Source organism: Vicugna pacos, chromosome 13 (genome assembly GCF_048564905.1).
Source record: "Vicugna pacos chromosome 13, VicPac4, whole genome shotgun sequence".
Lineage (NCBI taxonomy): Eukaryota > Metazoa > Chordata > Mammalia > Artiodactyla > Camelidae > Vicugna > Vicugna pacos.
Window position 1 is genome coordinate 19,090,652 of NC_132999.1, and position 16,901 is coordinate 19,107,552.

At 45.4% G+C, this 16,901-nt stretch overlaps 1 protein-coding gene across 5 annotated transcripts in view; it reads right to left on the reverse strand.

The window, feature by feature from the left end:
• Positions 1-16,532, reverse strand: part of AK4 (adenylate kinase 4) — a 71,255-nt gene extending 54,723 nt beyond the window's left edge. The window contains exons 1-2 of one of the 5 annotated variants that reach the window (XM_072974282.1): positions 16,403-16,532; positions 15,558-15,827 (exon numbers count right to left, since the gene is read on the reverse strand). In XM_072974282.1, the coding sequence (XP_072830383.1) occupies positions 15,558-15,702 (145 nt within the window). In that variant the 5' untranslated portion in view covers positions 15,703-15,827; positions 16,403-16,532. Of the gene's footprint in view, positions 1-14,967; positions 15,125-15,557; positions 15,828-16,314 lie in introns of those variants that run through there. The other 4 variants (XM_072974281.1, XM_072974285.1, XM_072974283.1 and 1 more) reach the window with 4 other exon arrangements.
• Positions 16,533-16,901: the final 369 nt, after the last annotated feature.

Consider the following 16,901-nt stretch of genomic DNA (forward strand, 5'->3'; position numbering starts at 1 on the left):
AGTCTTGGGGTTTAACAATAATATGTGAAAAGCAATCTAAATAAACTATAATTAATGACAATTTGGGCAAATGTAGTCCTGAGTTGTTCATCGCCAATCCATGTCCTGCAACATTTAGGCTAAGGGATAATTTCACCCAACTCCTGGAATCTTTCTAATTTGTCATTCTTTGGCTATTTTAACCCTCAGAGTGAGCCAAGGAAGAGAGAAGACCCCTGGACTCTCACTCGAAGGACAGGACTTCAGAGCTGAGTAGTCTGGAGTAGCTGATATTGGGACAGGAGGGAAGAGGGCAGGACACAGACATTCAAGGAATGATACAGTGATGAACACCAACATGATGGAAGATTCAACTCCCAGTAGGCCTAGAGGATCAAGATGGCGGGAGACTGTACTTCCAGTAGACCTTGAGCTTCATTATTCGTTCATAGTAATCTATCAGCATAATAAATAACATGCCCACAGGTGCCATGACAGTTTCAAGGCTACCATAAAAGGTCGAAGAGTGGGCGGCAGCCCAATTCCTGGGAATCCCAGCCCCTTCCCCAGAGTAGTTGAATGGTCCTCCCACTTGTTGGCATGTGAAGTTACAGAACCTGTAAATACTGGAGATACCACACCTCCTGGCCCTCTCCCACTCCCTTGTCTTCGGACAGCCCACACTCTGGTCTATGGAGTGCGTATCTACTTTTACTTTAACCTGAGCACCCAACACCGACACCTTTCTCTTGCCTTCTGAAACAGCCTACACTCTGTGTAATATGTATCTCTAAATAAATCTATCTTTACTCAACTGTGGCTCGCTCTTGAATTCTTTCCTGTGCGAAGCCAAGGACCTCGGCGGGGCGGGGCGCGCGGCCCAGGGACTCAACCGAGACCTGGGACACGCCCCTCCTCAAGTCCCTCATTCATTTTTTTTTTTTTTCCTGTATCAGTATCTGTGCTTAGGTCTAAGACGACCCTGGTACATACTCTCAAATACTGTTAGCTTTATGAGGCTACCTGAGCTACAGTGTGCATGGCAGGACAATGTTCAGAAATACTCTCAAACCATGTGTTCATTTAGAGAGCAGATTATAGAAGTAAATCCACGACAGCTATAAGCAGAGAGGTTAGGGGATCCCAGCAGAAAGAAGACCAGGAATGGCTTTGTTGACATGAGAGCCCATTCTGGTCGAGGCCACTTTGCGGTCCAAGCCCGGCCACAGTGCTTGCTCTCGAACAGGTCTTAGTAATCAATGATCTTAAGGGAATAAAGGAATGCGGGGACAGAGAAAAGGCAGTCTAACACTAGTGAGAATGCAGAGTCCTTGTTCCTCCTCAAGTGATACACATAATAACTTACCTTTGAGTTCTGCCGGAACTAAGGCCCCCACCCAGGTGGAGGATGGAGTGATGAAGTTGACCTTCTTGACTTCAGTTAACTAAGGCTTGGGACTCTGTCAACCTTTGCCCCAGTTCTGTGCTGAATTCTCCTCTGCTCAAGCCTCTTCATGAATATGCATGTACCCCTAGCTTAAAAACCTCCCCAATTTTGCTGTGGGGAGACATTGCTTTGGGAAAGATCCCCAGTGTTCTCCTTACTTGCTGCAAGTCATAATAAATCCTTTCTTCTCCCAGTCTTTGGCTTGATTGTGTCTTTTGACTTGACACCCACCAAGGGAGGAAGCCAGGTTTCAGTAACATAGCTACAAGGATCCTGCCACATTTAGCCAGTTGTTAATGGGGCTGGTCATAGTGAAACCAGGCTGCAAAAGAATCTAGAAATGATATCATTGGAAGAAGGGCCAGGGGAACTAGGGTTATTTTTCTTAGTGGGGGGGGAGACAAATTAAGTCAGGGAAGTGGTGCCTAGCAACTATTTTCAATTATCTGAAGAGCTAGGGGATTTGATTTATGTGACACTAAAAGACTGAAGTTGGATAAGTGGATGACAGTTTATGGATGACAGTTTCAAGGAGCTGGCTTTCATCTCAGTATAAGGGGAAAAAAATCTGCCAACAATTAGACCTGTCCAGCAGTGAAAGAGCCTGCCTCCCGAGGAGGCGAGTGGCTGTCAGCTGCCATAGAAGGGATCTAGCACAGAATGGCCCCTTGGACAGAAGGACTTAAAGTCCCTTCCAATTTAAGGATGTTAAGAAATGAAACAAATAATTAAATTTAACACAGTCCTTGTTATACATAATGTTTCATTCCTTAGAACCCTGGAAAACTAAAACAAAACTAGGAGCTCAGTGAAATGGAGGTCCTGCCTTTCGTCTTATTCCAAGCTATATTCTTGATTTTTAAAAAACTAAGCCACTGAAGTATTGCAAGTTCAAAGTTAATCTCCCTCTTGGAAAAGCTCAGTTATGTCCTGAGATGGTATTTACAGTTACCATTTAAGAAAACTGGGAAACTATACTCAGACACGCAATCGATATTTTCTAGCTCTCCTGCAAACTACCTTGGCTGCTTTTATCAAGATCTATAGGGGTCGTGTACAAGAAAAACCACAGAAGCAGCTGAGTTAGAATTTAGGAAAACAAAGCAAAAGTTGGATTCGCTATACCAGGAGTCCAGTACATTAAAAAGACCTTGAGAAAATCTATCCAATCAGACAGAGAGGTATTGTTAGAAAACTGTCCATCTTAATGATGACACAATTTTAAAAACGCCATTTTACTTAAGGGAGTCTTCCAGAAGAGGCACACATGTAACTTTAGCATAAATATTTTTGTTTGGACAAGAACAGAAGCAAGACAAATTCAAAGGAAAATGGAAGGATGATACAATTAACAGAGTTTTAAAACAGCGAATGCTGATAGCCTCTGCTGAGTGGCTGAGTTGTACACACACACACCCCCATACACACCTACCCACATATATTGCCTAAACCCCTCTGGATTGTGCTAGTGACTCGATTCAAAGCACCATGTTCACTGAGGAAGATTTTAAATGAAATCAAAGCATATTACTCCAGGGAAGAAGGGAACAAACCACAGACAGAAACCTCTTATTTACTGGACATTTTACATAAATGACCCCATCTGACCCTCCCAATTGCCCTGTGAGGTAGGGACTGTTACAAAGGAGGAAATCAAGTTAATGCCCTCACAGTTCACAAAGCTAGAAAGAGGCTGGGCCTGAGGAATGCATGACTTCCAAATCGCAACTCTATTTCCTCTATGCCACAGAGCCAACTCCCCTGCCAACCACCTGCTGTGCCAAAGGCCTGGGATCCTTCCCCTGGAACTTCCACTAGCTGTGTTAAACTATCCTCCCCACCCCTGGACTGCCCATCAGTGTTAAATGGGACTACCTTTCCTCCAATTGCTGAAGTTCCACTCTCCAAAGGGCTGCAGTGGGATCTGCCCTTGCCCACCATTCCCATACACAGACGGTCACGTCAGGTACTGCCATCACCACCTCAGCTTCTCCCAAACCCCTTTTTCCATTACTTTTACCCTTTACCTGACCCAAACTGTTAGCTGTGCTCCAACTCCTCTCCGCTCCAGTCCACTCCATACTTGGCCATGAAAAACAACAATCATGCCGCTAAAGGAGGTTGAGGAAGGCATTGACTCCTCATAGCCTTCCTATTTATAAACTCGGTCTGGAACTATATAAGCCCCGGGAACATCACCAGCCTCATCGCCTATAATTCCTCCAACTCTAGGTGTCAATCAAAATATCCTTAATTTTAACCACCTACTCCCGGACGTGATCCTTTGGTCAAAAATATCCTGTTTGTTGGGCCAACTGATGTCCTTCAAAGTCCAAGACCCCCATTCCTGGGCTCTCAGATATCTGCCAACGATTCCTCAAAAGATAGGTGTGTTCTTTGCTGGGCGTGTTTCCCCTACCAACAGCCCTAGATAATGCTCAGACTGGCTCGTTTCAGCCCATCTTATCAGAGTCCTAAATCCCACTGCCCTTCACGGACCCTAAAGTTCTCATCTCACCTGCAACCAATCAGAGACTGTGCACAAGCCAGTCAGGCACCTTGTGACCCGAACTCATAAAACACCCCAACACCCGGCCCTCGGTGCTGGAGCAGGCACCCCTCACCTGTGTGGCCTGCTGTTGCCTATAGCAGCGTGACTATTGAACTTTTCCCTTGTTCTCTGCCCCGGTGCTCACACAGGCACCTCTCGTCTGTGTGGCCCGCTGCTGCCTGTGACAGCGCACCCAATAAACTCCTTTCTATTCTTACACTTAATCTCTAGTAAATTCTTTCACCAACCCGCACGTCACTGGCTCACTGACCAGCCGCCCCATTGGGTGTCTCACAACACTGCTTCCATTTTCCATCTTCTAGTACCTTACCCGCCCACCAAGGCCAAGCTCTGATGCCATCTCTCCCATCGCTTTCGGTTACTCTGTCATCCGTAAGTGTGACAAACAGCTATTAAGCACTGACTGTATGTTAGACACTGGAGATACAAAAATGAACTCTCCTTACTATTCTAATAAAACATTTTTTATTCCTTAGTATTCCATAGTATTCAGTATAACCTGCCTGATAAAACAATGACTTGGCTATATGTATTACCTTGTGAATTCTTTAAAGGTAAAGACCGTCTTACTCCCATCTAGAGGACGCTGTTGGAATACACTGATTGACCGAGTGCTTACTGAAGTTTAAAGTTTACTTATTTGCCTGTGGATCCTGTAATGACCTCCTAAACTGTTCTCTATAGTTTCACTCTAGAACCTTCCAATCCAGTTTCCAAATAGCCTAAGAGATCTATAAAAAATGTGAATCAGATCATCAGTTTCATATTTTAAAACAATGGCTTCACCTTAGATTGGGCAATGGTTTCTTAGCTACAACACCAAAAGCTCAAGTGAAAAAAAAAAAAGATAATCTGGACTTCATCAAAATTAAAACCTTCCAAGGACACCATTAAGAAAGTAAAAAAATCCACAGAATGAGAGAAAATATATGCAAACAATATCCAATTAGAGACTTGTAGCCAAAATATATAAAGAACTCAAGAATAAAGGACAAATGAGCCAATCTTAAAACTGGAAAAACAATTTAAATAGACAATTGTCCAGAGAAGATACACAAATGGTCAAAAGCACATGAAAAGATATTCAACATCTTTAGTCCTTAGGGAAATACAAATCAAAACCACAAAGAGAGACCACCTCACACACACTAGGGTGGCTGAAATAAAAACGAAAAAGACAATGACAAGTGTTGACAAGGATTAAAGACATTGGAAACCTCATTGATTGCCAGAGGGAATGTAAAATGGTGCCGCTTTAGAAAATATTTTGGCAGTTCCTTAAAATTAAAGTGTTACCATATAACTAATAACTCAGTAATTCCAATTCTAGGTATACACCCTTATGTCCACACACACAAAAAGTGTATACTAATGTTTAAAGCAGGAAACCCAGGTGTCCATCGACTACTGAATGAACAAACAAAATGTAGTATAGCCATGCAATAGAATATTATCTGGCAATAAAGAGGAATGAAGTACTGATACATATTACAACATAGTTGAATTTTGAAAACATGCTAAGTGGAAGAAGCCAGCTACAAAAAAAAAGAGAGACATATTTCATTAACCCATTTATATAAAACATCCAGAAGATTGCAAATTCATACGAACAAGGTAGATTACTGACTGCCATGGGCTGGAGGGGAGAAGAGGGAATGACTGCTAATGAGTCAGGGTTTCTTTCTGGGGTAATGAAAATTCTCCAAAATTAGATAGTGGCAATGGTACCAAACCCAAGTTCACATGCCCAGCGCACAGTGATGCCAAACAATCGTAAACGTCTTGAGTTTGGAGCAGAGAACGGTTTATTGCAGGGCCAAGCAAGGAGTAAGAGAGGCTTGTGCTCAAAAAGCCCAAACGCCCCGATGGTTTGAGGGGAGAAGTTTTTACAGGCAAAATTTGGGGTGGGGGTTGCTACAGGATGTGTGACTTCCTTTTGATTGGTTGGTGGTGAGGTATCTCAGCTTCCAGGAAGGTTGTGCTCGGCCTGAAGTTACCAGCCTCCACTTGAGTGGGGGCCCTGGTTCCTGCAGAAGAACTCAAAGGTATTGTTACGTATATTCCTCAGGAGGAACCCAGACCCTGCCCCAGGGCCGCACTACTGTTTGACCACTCCTCCTTTCTTTTCTGCATTTTCTCTGATAAGCAACTGTTTGAATCTGCCCTTTGGTACTCAGGGAAGGTCTAGGAGGCTGAAGCCTTTTACCTACAATCAAGAAATGGGGTACATGGAAAGGATTTGTAATAGAGGCGAGGGTCCTGCTTTGTTTCAGCGATGGGTATAAAATACACTAAAAACCACCGATTTATATACTTTAAAAGGGTAAATTTTATTATATGCAAGTTATCTCAGTAAAGCTGTTATACATAAAAAGTAAACAAAAATAACTACAACCAAAAAAACAAAAAACAAAAAAACAAACCCAAAACCCATCACTTAACATCCAGGTATAATGAAGCCCAAACTCCTAGCCATGCCAAAGGACCCCATACCCACCTTTCCAGCCTCCTCTTCTGCCCTCTCCTCCTCACTCATGGTGCTCCTGAGACACCGGCCTCCTCTCCTCTCCACTTACGGAAGTTCACTCCTACATCAGTCTTGCCACATGCTCTTCCCTCTGCCCCCAAATTCTCACGCACCTGGCTTCTACACTCATTCAGGGCTCAGCTTGAACATCACCTCCTCAGAGAGGCCCCCTCACTTTCTAAAGCGGTCTTCCCAGTCACTCTGTCATTGTGCTATTTCTTCATCGTACTTACATAAGGTACGTGGTGTACAAAGTTATCTTGATTATTTTTACCTTTTTTTATAGTATGCCTCCCCTGCTGCCACAAATAGGCTATCAAAACAGTCATTGAACTGAACTGGCACTAATGAACTTACTATTCAGATGGTGAGAGACTATAACTGAGGTTATAAAATAGATTGTCTTACAGGGAGGTGACAATGCATGCCGTGTTAGAGACACTGATGGGTATAAGAGAAATTTCAGATTAGAAAATGACATGTAGCTGCCACAGCTGTGGAAAATTTTCATGGAAGTGATGAGACTGAAAATAGACTCTGAGAGATGAACAGGAGTGTGAAAGGGCATCACAGGAGAAAAGCACCTCTGCGTAACGCCCTTTCCCACCTTGTCCATGACCTCAACACTTCATGCTCACCATACACCCCAGCAGGGCCCACGGGAATGTACTGTGGAACCTAGGACTTGAATCCTGGACCGTAAATGCCTCGAGGGCACTCATGCATGCCTCCCCATACCTAATACAGGCATAGAAACATCTGTCAAATGACTCATGAAAAATCAAGTTCAGGTATTATTCCAGAAGTCTTATCACATTATGATGAAAAGCAATTTCTGCCTCCTCACAATTACACATGGTTTCTATTTTAGACCTTTTTTGGGTCCTTTTTGTGGGAGAAAAGAGAAAGTCGGTGTTTCCTTTTTTACATTTGTTTTTTAATGTTTTAGGGACAGAATGGCAACAACAACAAACCACATATCTCTAGCCAACCCTTAAAACGTCTGCTGAATCTCAGTGTACCTGTGAGAACTAAGCTGCAAATATTCCCTGCCATTCATGCCCCCGTGTGGCATTTTTAAGACATTAAGTGGACAGTCACTAGTTACTGGAGTACCCACACAGCAGCACAATATAATGAATCCCAGCCATGCAGTCCCAAGAGTGAATGCTGGCTTCTCTATTTACCTGTTTGACCTAAGATAAATAACCCAACCTCTCTGAGGCCATTTCTTTATTTGTAAAATGAAGAATTACAATTGTAATTCTGTAGATCTGCGTGTGGACTAGAGAATGCTCATACAACAGTCAGTGCAGGGCTGGCACACGCTTGACCCTCTGCACACGTTGGTTATAATGACCAAGTCACAGGAACTACAAAGTGCCAGGGTCACAGGTTACTGGTCAGTAAGAAAGTGCTGAAGAACAGAAAACAGTTGATTTCTAGCTTCTTGGGAATTTGATGAGCAGGAATGACTTAGCATTATTTCAATACTATCAGTCTCTCTGGCTAAGGAAGGGAGGCGTGCTGCTGGACCTGCCATTTAACCAGGACAAGAACTCTTGAAACTTGGAGGTGAGACTGTTAAAATGTAACATCGGCCATCTAATTGGACTTGATGAAGCTGTACAAATGAGACCTTTTGTACCGTGTCTTAAAGGCCAACCAGAACTAAAAACATCAAATGGTGGAGGGGAAAAAGGCAGAGTAATCTGTAGCCTCTACTACCTGCTCATGCTTTAAAACAACAAACAAACAAACAAAAACCTAGTTTGCTAAAAGACAGTACATGGTTGATATATCTGACCCATTATGAAAGCATACGCTCCAGAATTTTACAACAAAAATGTAATTTCCAAGTCCTTAGACAGTCTCACAATATGACCCACATAGGACAGACGAGCATAATATAATACCACTTAGTGATTTACCTGGTAGGTTTTAAAGGAAACAGGCCCTTCATAATGGGTGAATTTATGGCTATTAGCCTAGTACCTGATTTACTAGTTTCATGATCAGCCGTCATCACGGGACTTTCAGAAAGTCTGAAGCAGAAGATTAAGTTTCATGGCATCGTGTGTGTGTGTGTGTGTGTGTGTGTGTGTGTGTGTGTGTGTGTGTGTGTGTGTGTGTGTGTGTGTGTGTGTGTGTGTGTGTGTATCATCGAGGTAAGCACAAGTAATGGAAACTGGAAAAGGTGATACGGAGCAGGCATAATAACCCTTTCCCCTTTGATAGCACGTATAATTAAGAGATGAGTGAGGTCTAAAGTGATAATATACAAGGTCTGATCAAGTCACAAAAGCAGTGATCTCTGTGGACCACAACCAAGCTCCAGAAAAGGAGTTCCAAGTATGTTGTGGCAACAACAACTTCTGCTCACCTCATTTGTAGCTGGGCTCATTTGTCAAAACTCGGCTCAGGAATCTCCTCTAAAACGTTTCCCCTAATCCTCCTAAATGCTGAGTAGTCCAGCTCTTCCCTGTGTCCCCAGGACCCACCTCGTGCAGGCTTTCATGACTTCATGCTTGTTTGCCTGACTGCCTCTCCCAATTAACTTGGCAGCTCCTTCAGGGAACAGACTTTTCTCACCTCTTTGCATCCCACAAGCCAATACTGAGTGGCACTTACACATTTGTTGAAAATGTTTACAGGACATTCAGCATCGCATGCTTTGTATATCAAAAGACTGTAAATAACCTAAACTCCCATCAGCAGGGTACTGGTTAAATCGGCCATTCTCCAAGTGTGGTCTGAGGATCCCTGAGGGCCCAAGGCACCCTTCCAGAGGTCTGAGTTCCCCCTTTCTCCAACTACATATCTGGGTGAAACCAGATATGCTTCCAATTCTTTAACTAAAACAACATAGCACACCAACTGAATGAAGAACCAGATGTAAGAACCTAGCTGTCTTCTGTTAAGCCAAACATTAATGAGATTTGCAAATACGCAAAAACAACCCGGATACTTCCCACTGGAGTTTGTTCTGGAAAAGTTGCATTTTTATAGAAATACGTTAACATGTAATGGGTGTATTATTGTTTTTTTTATGAATTAGTAAATATTTTTAAGTTTTCTGTTTAATTTCTAACAGTATCTATATCTGTATATATAATAATACATATAATATAAGTATTTATAGGTAGAACCCTTATAAACAAAGGCTCTTTAGGGTTCTCAATGATTTTCAAATGTGTTAAAAAAATGTGTTTTGGTCCTGAGACCAAAACATCTGAGAATGGATAGAAAAGAAACAACGGCACAGCTGTACATTAAAAAAAAATGCAGATTTTTTTAAAAGAATATTGTAGATTGACATATGCTAGTTGAAATCAATGTCCAAGCTATACTGCTAAGTTTTAAAAAAAGAAGTGCAAAATAAAATATACATTTGTACATAAAAAAAAGAGGCACCACTATACATACATATATGAGATATGTGTATGCACAAATTCTTTGGGTGAAAAAGTATCCGTATGGAACGTAACTGGGGAACAGAAGTCAGGGATGGGAGATTTTCCCCTCCATTCCTAGTGTACTATTTGAAAGTTTTACTATCTGCATGTATTACCTTTTCAAAAAATCAAGAGTGAAATAAAAATTATATTGAAATAGTACAAAAGCATTAAACTCACATTAAAGAACAGACTGTTAATGACACTTAAAAATAATGACACATAGTGAAATAAAACAAGCAATTTTCAAAAGAGTAATACATAATACATTCGTGAAAAACAGTCGAGAAAATACACTGCATATAAAAATATTAACAGTATTTTTTTTCCTTCCAGTTAATGGGATTACCAGGTTTTGCTCCTTTATCTTTCTTGGCTTTCTAACTTTTGTTAACTTACACATACTATTTTTATAATCAGAAAAACAAGGAAAGAGTTTAAATACATAGGCTCAAATATGTGTGTATCTCTGTCTATACTTGAATAATATATTTAGTAAGCCAGAAAGTACATCAGTAAAGTAGTGCCTGTTAGCTACTTTTACACCAAGACCTTGACTGGATGATTGTAAGCTAAATTTAAAACTCCCCTGTTACCCTACTGGTTTTAAAACTATTCTGGTCCAGTCATTTTATTCCTAGTAACCTATCCCAAGGTTTATCTGACCAATGGTTTATACAATGATGTTCATAAGACCATCATTAAACAGCAAAAAACTCAAATGTTCCACAACACATTGGTTAGGCACATTCTAGTTCAATCTAAAGGCACATTCAACCCAGAGGCTCAGGCCAGAATCCTAGGACTCTTTGTAGACTGCATTCTCTCCGTCACCTCTCACGGCCACTTCATTCTGTCCAGTCAGCTCTGCCTTCATACACATCCTGAAGCCCTTCATTCCTCTCCTCCTTCACCACCACCACCCAGTCCAATGGTCCACTCTCCTCGTCCACCTGGCCTCTCTGGTATGACCGTTGTCACTTCACACAGCATCCTAAAGGTCAATTTTTAGAAAGTCAATCCATTCACATCGCTATCCTATTTAAAACCTTTCAATAGCCTTTCAGTGCCAAAGTCCAGTCTTTCCCAGGACCCTCAAGGCTCTACCTGCTCACCTTTCTCACCTGATCTCCTCTCCTTCCACATCCTCCTTGCTCATCAGGCTCCAAACATACTGCCTTTCTTGCTGTTCCTCAAACAAAGTATGCTCATTTTCACCTTAGGGCCCCTGTACTTGCTGTTCCTTCTCCCTGGAACACTCTGCTCCTAGATCATCAGGTGCTCATCCCGTGGTTCCTCACCTCCCAGAGAGGCATCCCTAATCACACAACTAGGATAGCCACCTTAGACCTCATCACCAACCCATCACCATTTCATCTCCATCACATGCACCTTTATCAAACACTATGCTGTTTATTCCCTGTCCCCTCCTCACCTTGCTGTGGACTCTCATCTCTAAGAACTAAGGGATATCGGAGTACTCAAAAGGTACTCGAAAAGTATCTGCTGAATGAATGCATTATTACATAGAAATTTTAAATGTGTTTGAAGAAGCTTTAAGAACACAGGAAAATGCTCACAATACATGTCTAAGTGAAAGGGGGAGCAGTTATCAACCAATACAATGCCAAGTTAGTTTGTTGGAGGTAGAGGGGAAAACACACAGAAAAGAAAAAAATAACGTCTGTTAGAATTTAAGTGTCAGGGTGGAATTGTGGGTAATTTTTACCTGCCTTTTTAATGTCTTCCACAGCTTCCCATTTTCCAAATTTTCTACAAGGCGTGACTTTGATTAGAAAAAGCAACTTAAAAAAAAAATGACTACACTAGATGAATGCTCAGATTCAGCTGTGCATGTGGCAAAGGCATTCTTACCATCAGGGGACACCTTATTCAAGTCACAAACAGTTCTCTTCAAGTACGCGTGAAAGCCCTCAGACAAAGAAACCAGAAAAAATAGGGGGAGGATGTGGAGAGGACTTGTGCACCAGAGAGATTCCACCAAAATGGCCAGACCCTTGACCTGGGCTACATCCCAAGTCTCCCTAAGCTAGGGGGAAAAATATGGAATACAGCATATTCTAGAAATCCCAGGATAAGCCAAGAGTTTATATGGTCTACAAAGAGGTGAACTATTTATTTGGTTTAGAGACACTGTTGAATATTAGTCTCTCTAATATTCTTCTCTGTCCTATAATTCTCAGAAGTTTTCATTCTTACGTAAGAAAAAACACATTTATACTTAAAGAGAATTAAAAAAAAAAAAACCTGAACCCTCTGAACTAGGTCATCTTTTCAAAGAAGAGAGGCTCAGCCCATAGTCTAATTTGAAATGCTGGTCCCATCTGCAAACCTCAGCAAGAGCTGCAGTTAATATTAATTAAGAGAAACAGGTTTGCTCTTGAACATCTTTTCTCTCAATCAAGTCCAGGATGCTTCCAAATGGAAACTTGCCAATTTTCCTGCACTCAATCCAGAACAGAATGTGAATTTTTAAAATTCCACTATTTGTCCAATCATTAAAACAGAATTCTCACACCTTCAGAGGGAGGTTTCAGTCACCCATCACTCAACAAAAGAAGCTATTACTAAATATAAGTTTTAATGGGACTCACTATTGAATGCCAGCCCTGTGTGTGTGCACACGCACATGTATGCAAACACTACACACACACAGAGAAAAAAGCTAATATTCTTTATAACAGAGTGTAGGACCTGGCTTCTAGCAACCTATCAGAACTCTCTCTTCTATTCATACAACGTACTAAAGAAAATGTGAGCCTAAGACTTGGGGGTGGGTCTTCAAATAAGTTATTTGGCAAGTCTCAGCTTGCATGGCTCTGGGCGACCAGGCAGAGCCAATGGTTAACATCAGTCACAAGGCTAACCTCAGATCCATAGTAAATACAAACTTTTACCATAAATCAGAGCTAATTAAACAAAATGAACTTGATCGCCAGAGGCTGTTTGACTTCTACTGGGAAAGATGTAGAGAGAATCAATGACCCATGCCTTCATCACAGACTTGTTGAACTCCTTTTATGCATTAGGTACTTTGTCAGTTCACTGCCCTTTAAGTCTATCAGTGAGAACTGGAATGTGGCGAAGGTGGAAGAAATACTGCTCTAGCCCCCCAGCACCTAGAACACTGACATGCAGCAGGCACTCAGTAAGTATCTACTGGATGACGCAGAAGACATTTGCTGCACTGTATCATAACTGTATGTGACAGCAACAGAATCAACAAGCTATGTGCAGAGGAAAGAGACAAATTCTGCCCAGACTGGTGAGGGAAGGCTTCACCTAAGCAATGAGCAGCCCTTCCAGAGAGGAGCAGCTTTTCAGCAGGCAGTGGCTGCAGGAAAGCCATCTGGACAGGAGCATGCCCCATTCCAGGCTGGAGCAGATGGCCTGAGCTACTTTCCAATTCAAATTCCTACCAAGGTTTTCTTTCCTGGGGTTTTGCTGGGCTTCATCGCCTCTTTCAATCCTTCAGCTATGACGGGGTACATACAGAGGGGTCGCTGAACTCCTCAACCGGGAAACTGGCTAAAAGCAAACAGCAGGTAACAGGAAAATAAACACTGTGGAATGCTTTCTTATTTAACAGGCAGTGAGCCTGCAAGACTCTTAGACCTTCTGAGAGAGAAAAATAATCCAAGAACACCCTCCAAGTCCATTAGAAACAGGCCACTTTCAAAACAAGTCATTGTCCTTTATTTTTCTTCTTCTTCTTTCCCTGATAAGGTTTTTTATATTGGTTCATGCAAAAACTACTTGATTCCCAAAAGGAAAAGAAAGATAATTTAAACGTTTCATAGTCACGCTGAAAGAAAAACGGGGGGGGGGGGGCGGGAAGCATTTGAAAGAGAATGGAAACTAAAATTCATAACAAAGGAGAGTTAAAATGAAAAAAATTAGGGAAAACAGCAAGTGGAAAGTTTTCAAAACTTCTAAGAAAGTACAGATGGCTACTTCCCATCACATTCTCTTTAAAAATTTAAACAGCCACTAATCCAGTCCCAGGATGGACAGTGTGAAGACCTTCATGCCAGGAGGAAACAAGTTACTATGTTAGATATAGAAAACTGGGGGAAATGGGCTCAATCCCACTCCAGCAGTTGCCTCCCCAGACTCTGCCTCCATCTTCCTACCCTGGAGAAGCCACACCTGCCCACAACACCCTTGGGTTGAGAGCCAGCCTTCCCCCTCATGCAGTTCTCTGCCCCTATCCCCAAACTGCATTCCAAACACTGAAGGAATAAAATGCATTTGAATGTGGTATTAAAATTAAAATAGACCCAATTGTGGTAACAATACTCGAAAGAGAAAATTCAAGATGCAATCTGGTACGCAGAACTCAGCCCCTGGAGAGATGGGGGGTGGGGGGCAGTATTCTTAAAGCGCAAATAAAAGATTGCTTTCACAGCCTGCTCAAGAGATAATGAATAAAACTCTGCCTCTGAGATATTTCTTAATTCCTCGCTTTTAAGCTTCCAGTTTCCCAGCACCGTCCTCCACCCTCCTCGTCAAACTAATCTTTGCTTCGGCAATGAAGATCCCTGGATAATTAGCCCATAATGGGCCACAACCATCCAGGACACCGATGAGAACAGTGTCGGCGGTGAAGCACCCCATTTGCAATAACAAGTTTTCATAAAGGAGTTGCTAATTGTGAGCTTCTGCATTCCAGAAGGGCTGTGTACCTCGCAGCGGCATAACAGCTACCTCTCGCCTTTTAATGCCAATTCATTATGCACTGGTGTGAACGCGGGGTGGAAGGAGGGGAGAGGGGCCGTACTGAAAGACCAAGAACAGGCGACCTATATCCCCAAATTCACCATGCAAGCCAATGGAGGCATTCTCAAGAAGCCATTTCCAGGGAAGCTGGATTCTAAATGTAATTTATCAGACTGAGTCTCCTCCTTGTCTCCTAACAGCCAGGCCCCGGTTTGGAAAGAAGGGGGAGTTACTGGTGAGAGTTTACCTTAGAAGGGCGGCAGCGAACAGACAGGCCTTTCAAAGCCACCCGGAGCTCTGCCCAGAGGCCGAAGGCGACACGGAGGGGCAGGAGGAGCGCGCGGCGCCACAGGTTCCCCAGCGCGCGGCGGGGCCCGATTCCCACAGGTGGGCGGCGCTCGGCCTGGGGGGCTCTGGCGAAAGAAGGGGGCGCTGCGGCGGCCACGACTCGAGGGAAGGGGTGGGAGACGGCAAAGGGGCGGGGACGGCTTAGCCTTAAGGAAGCCGGGCGAGAGGGAAGCTCGCGGTTTTTAGCTGCCCTAATCTCGCTCCCTCATCTGGGTGATTGCCGGCTTTACCCCAAAGCCAGAGGAGCCGCTCGCACCTCCCACCCTCCTCCCGGCGAGCCTTGGCCTCCTCCCCGGGAGCGGTTAAGCCGCACGGCAGCGGGCCACCGGCTGCATGCGCCCCGGCACGTAGGAGCCTGCACGACCACACGCGGGCGGGGGGAGGGCGCCCGGGGACCGACGAGACCCGGCCCCTCGCGGGCCCTTCGCCTCCCTGCCTCACCCGATCCGGCGTCCGCTCACCCCGCCCCTCGCCCCCGCAGCCCCTCACCCGTGTTAGCCTTGATGTTCTCCCGCAAGAAGTGGCCGCTGGAGAGATGCTGAAGGCCAAAGTTCTGGGCGATCCTCTGGCACACGGTGCCCTTGCCCGAACCGGGCGGCCCAAGGATGACCGCGCGCAGGAGTTTGGAAGCCATTGCCTCGGCGAGGAGGGGGAGGCCGAACAGGCAACCCGGACAGCGGCCTCAGAGAAGCCCCGGGAACTTTGTTTCTTCTGCCCCTGCCTGACACCCTGGGCTTGCGCGGGGACTCGCCGCCGCCCCTGCAGGGGAAGGAGAGACTTTTGAGACAACCCCTCCCCTCAGCCCCGCGCCGGGGCGGCTCGAAGGCGGAGTAAGGCGCCACGCTACACCTCCCCGCCCTCCTCGCCCCCACGCTGCGATCCTGGGGAACTCCCGAGCGCCCGCGCCTGGCCGGGGCAGCCCTCGGGGGCTCGGGGGTCAGCCTGTCCTGTCCTACCTCGGTCCCTTCCACGATCTCGCGCCCCACGCCCCATCTGAGTAGGGGGCCGGGCGGCCCAGCATCCCCACGCGGGTCTCCCCGGAGTGGAGGAGCCGGATGGGCGGTGACTCCAAGAGCGCCCCCAGTCGCCCTACCCCCTGGGCGGCCTGGGGACTGAGCCCCAGGCCGGGTCTCCGCACGTCGGCGGCGTTCGGTCCGCGCCTCGGCCCCTCCCCGGCGACTGTCACATCCCCGGAGTCGTGGCAGCCACTGCTGCCCGTCGCCCGCGAGGACGCCCCAGCGCCCACCTCGGCCGAGTGCTGACGGATGCGCTCCCCACCGCGAGAAGCCGGAGTCCGGCGCCTCTCCACCCAGAGCAGCCAAATAAACACACACCTCGGCCGGGACGCGGCGCTTCGGAGGCTTCCAGCCCGGATCCCGCTGGGCGGCGCCGCCTCCGCCCGCCCCCACTCGGAGCCCCGGCCGGCCGCGCGGGACTCGCGCCTTACGTAAGCGGGAGACCAGCTCCGCGCGAGCCGCCCGCTCGCCCGCCCGCGCCCCCTCCCCGCCCTGCCGCTCCTCTGTCCCCGCCTCCTCCCGCCCAAGTGCTCCCCAAGACCCGGCGGGCCCGCGGGCGCGAAGGGAGGTGGAGAAGGCGCAGGGGACAGAAACCCCTCCTTTACGGTCGCCTAGGGACCCATTCTGCTGTAGAGACGAAGGGAAAAACACAACTTGTTGAGCGCCTACTGTGCATCAAGTTCTGGGCTAGGTGATCTTATGCAACAACTGTTCCAGGTAGGGTATGCAGAGGAGGAAAGGGGGCTTGGAGTACAGCCATCGTCAATGATTCATTTATTCAACAGAAGTTTATAGAGCGCCTACTAAGTGCCAAACA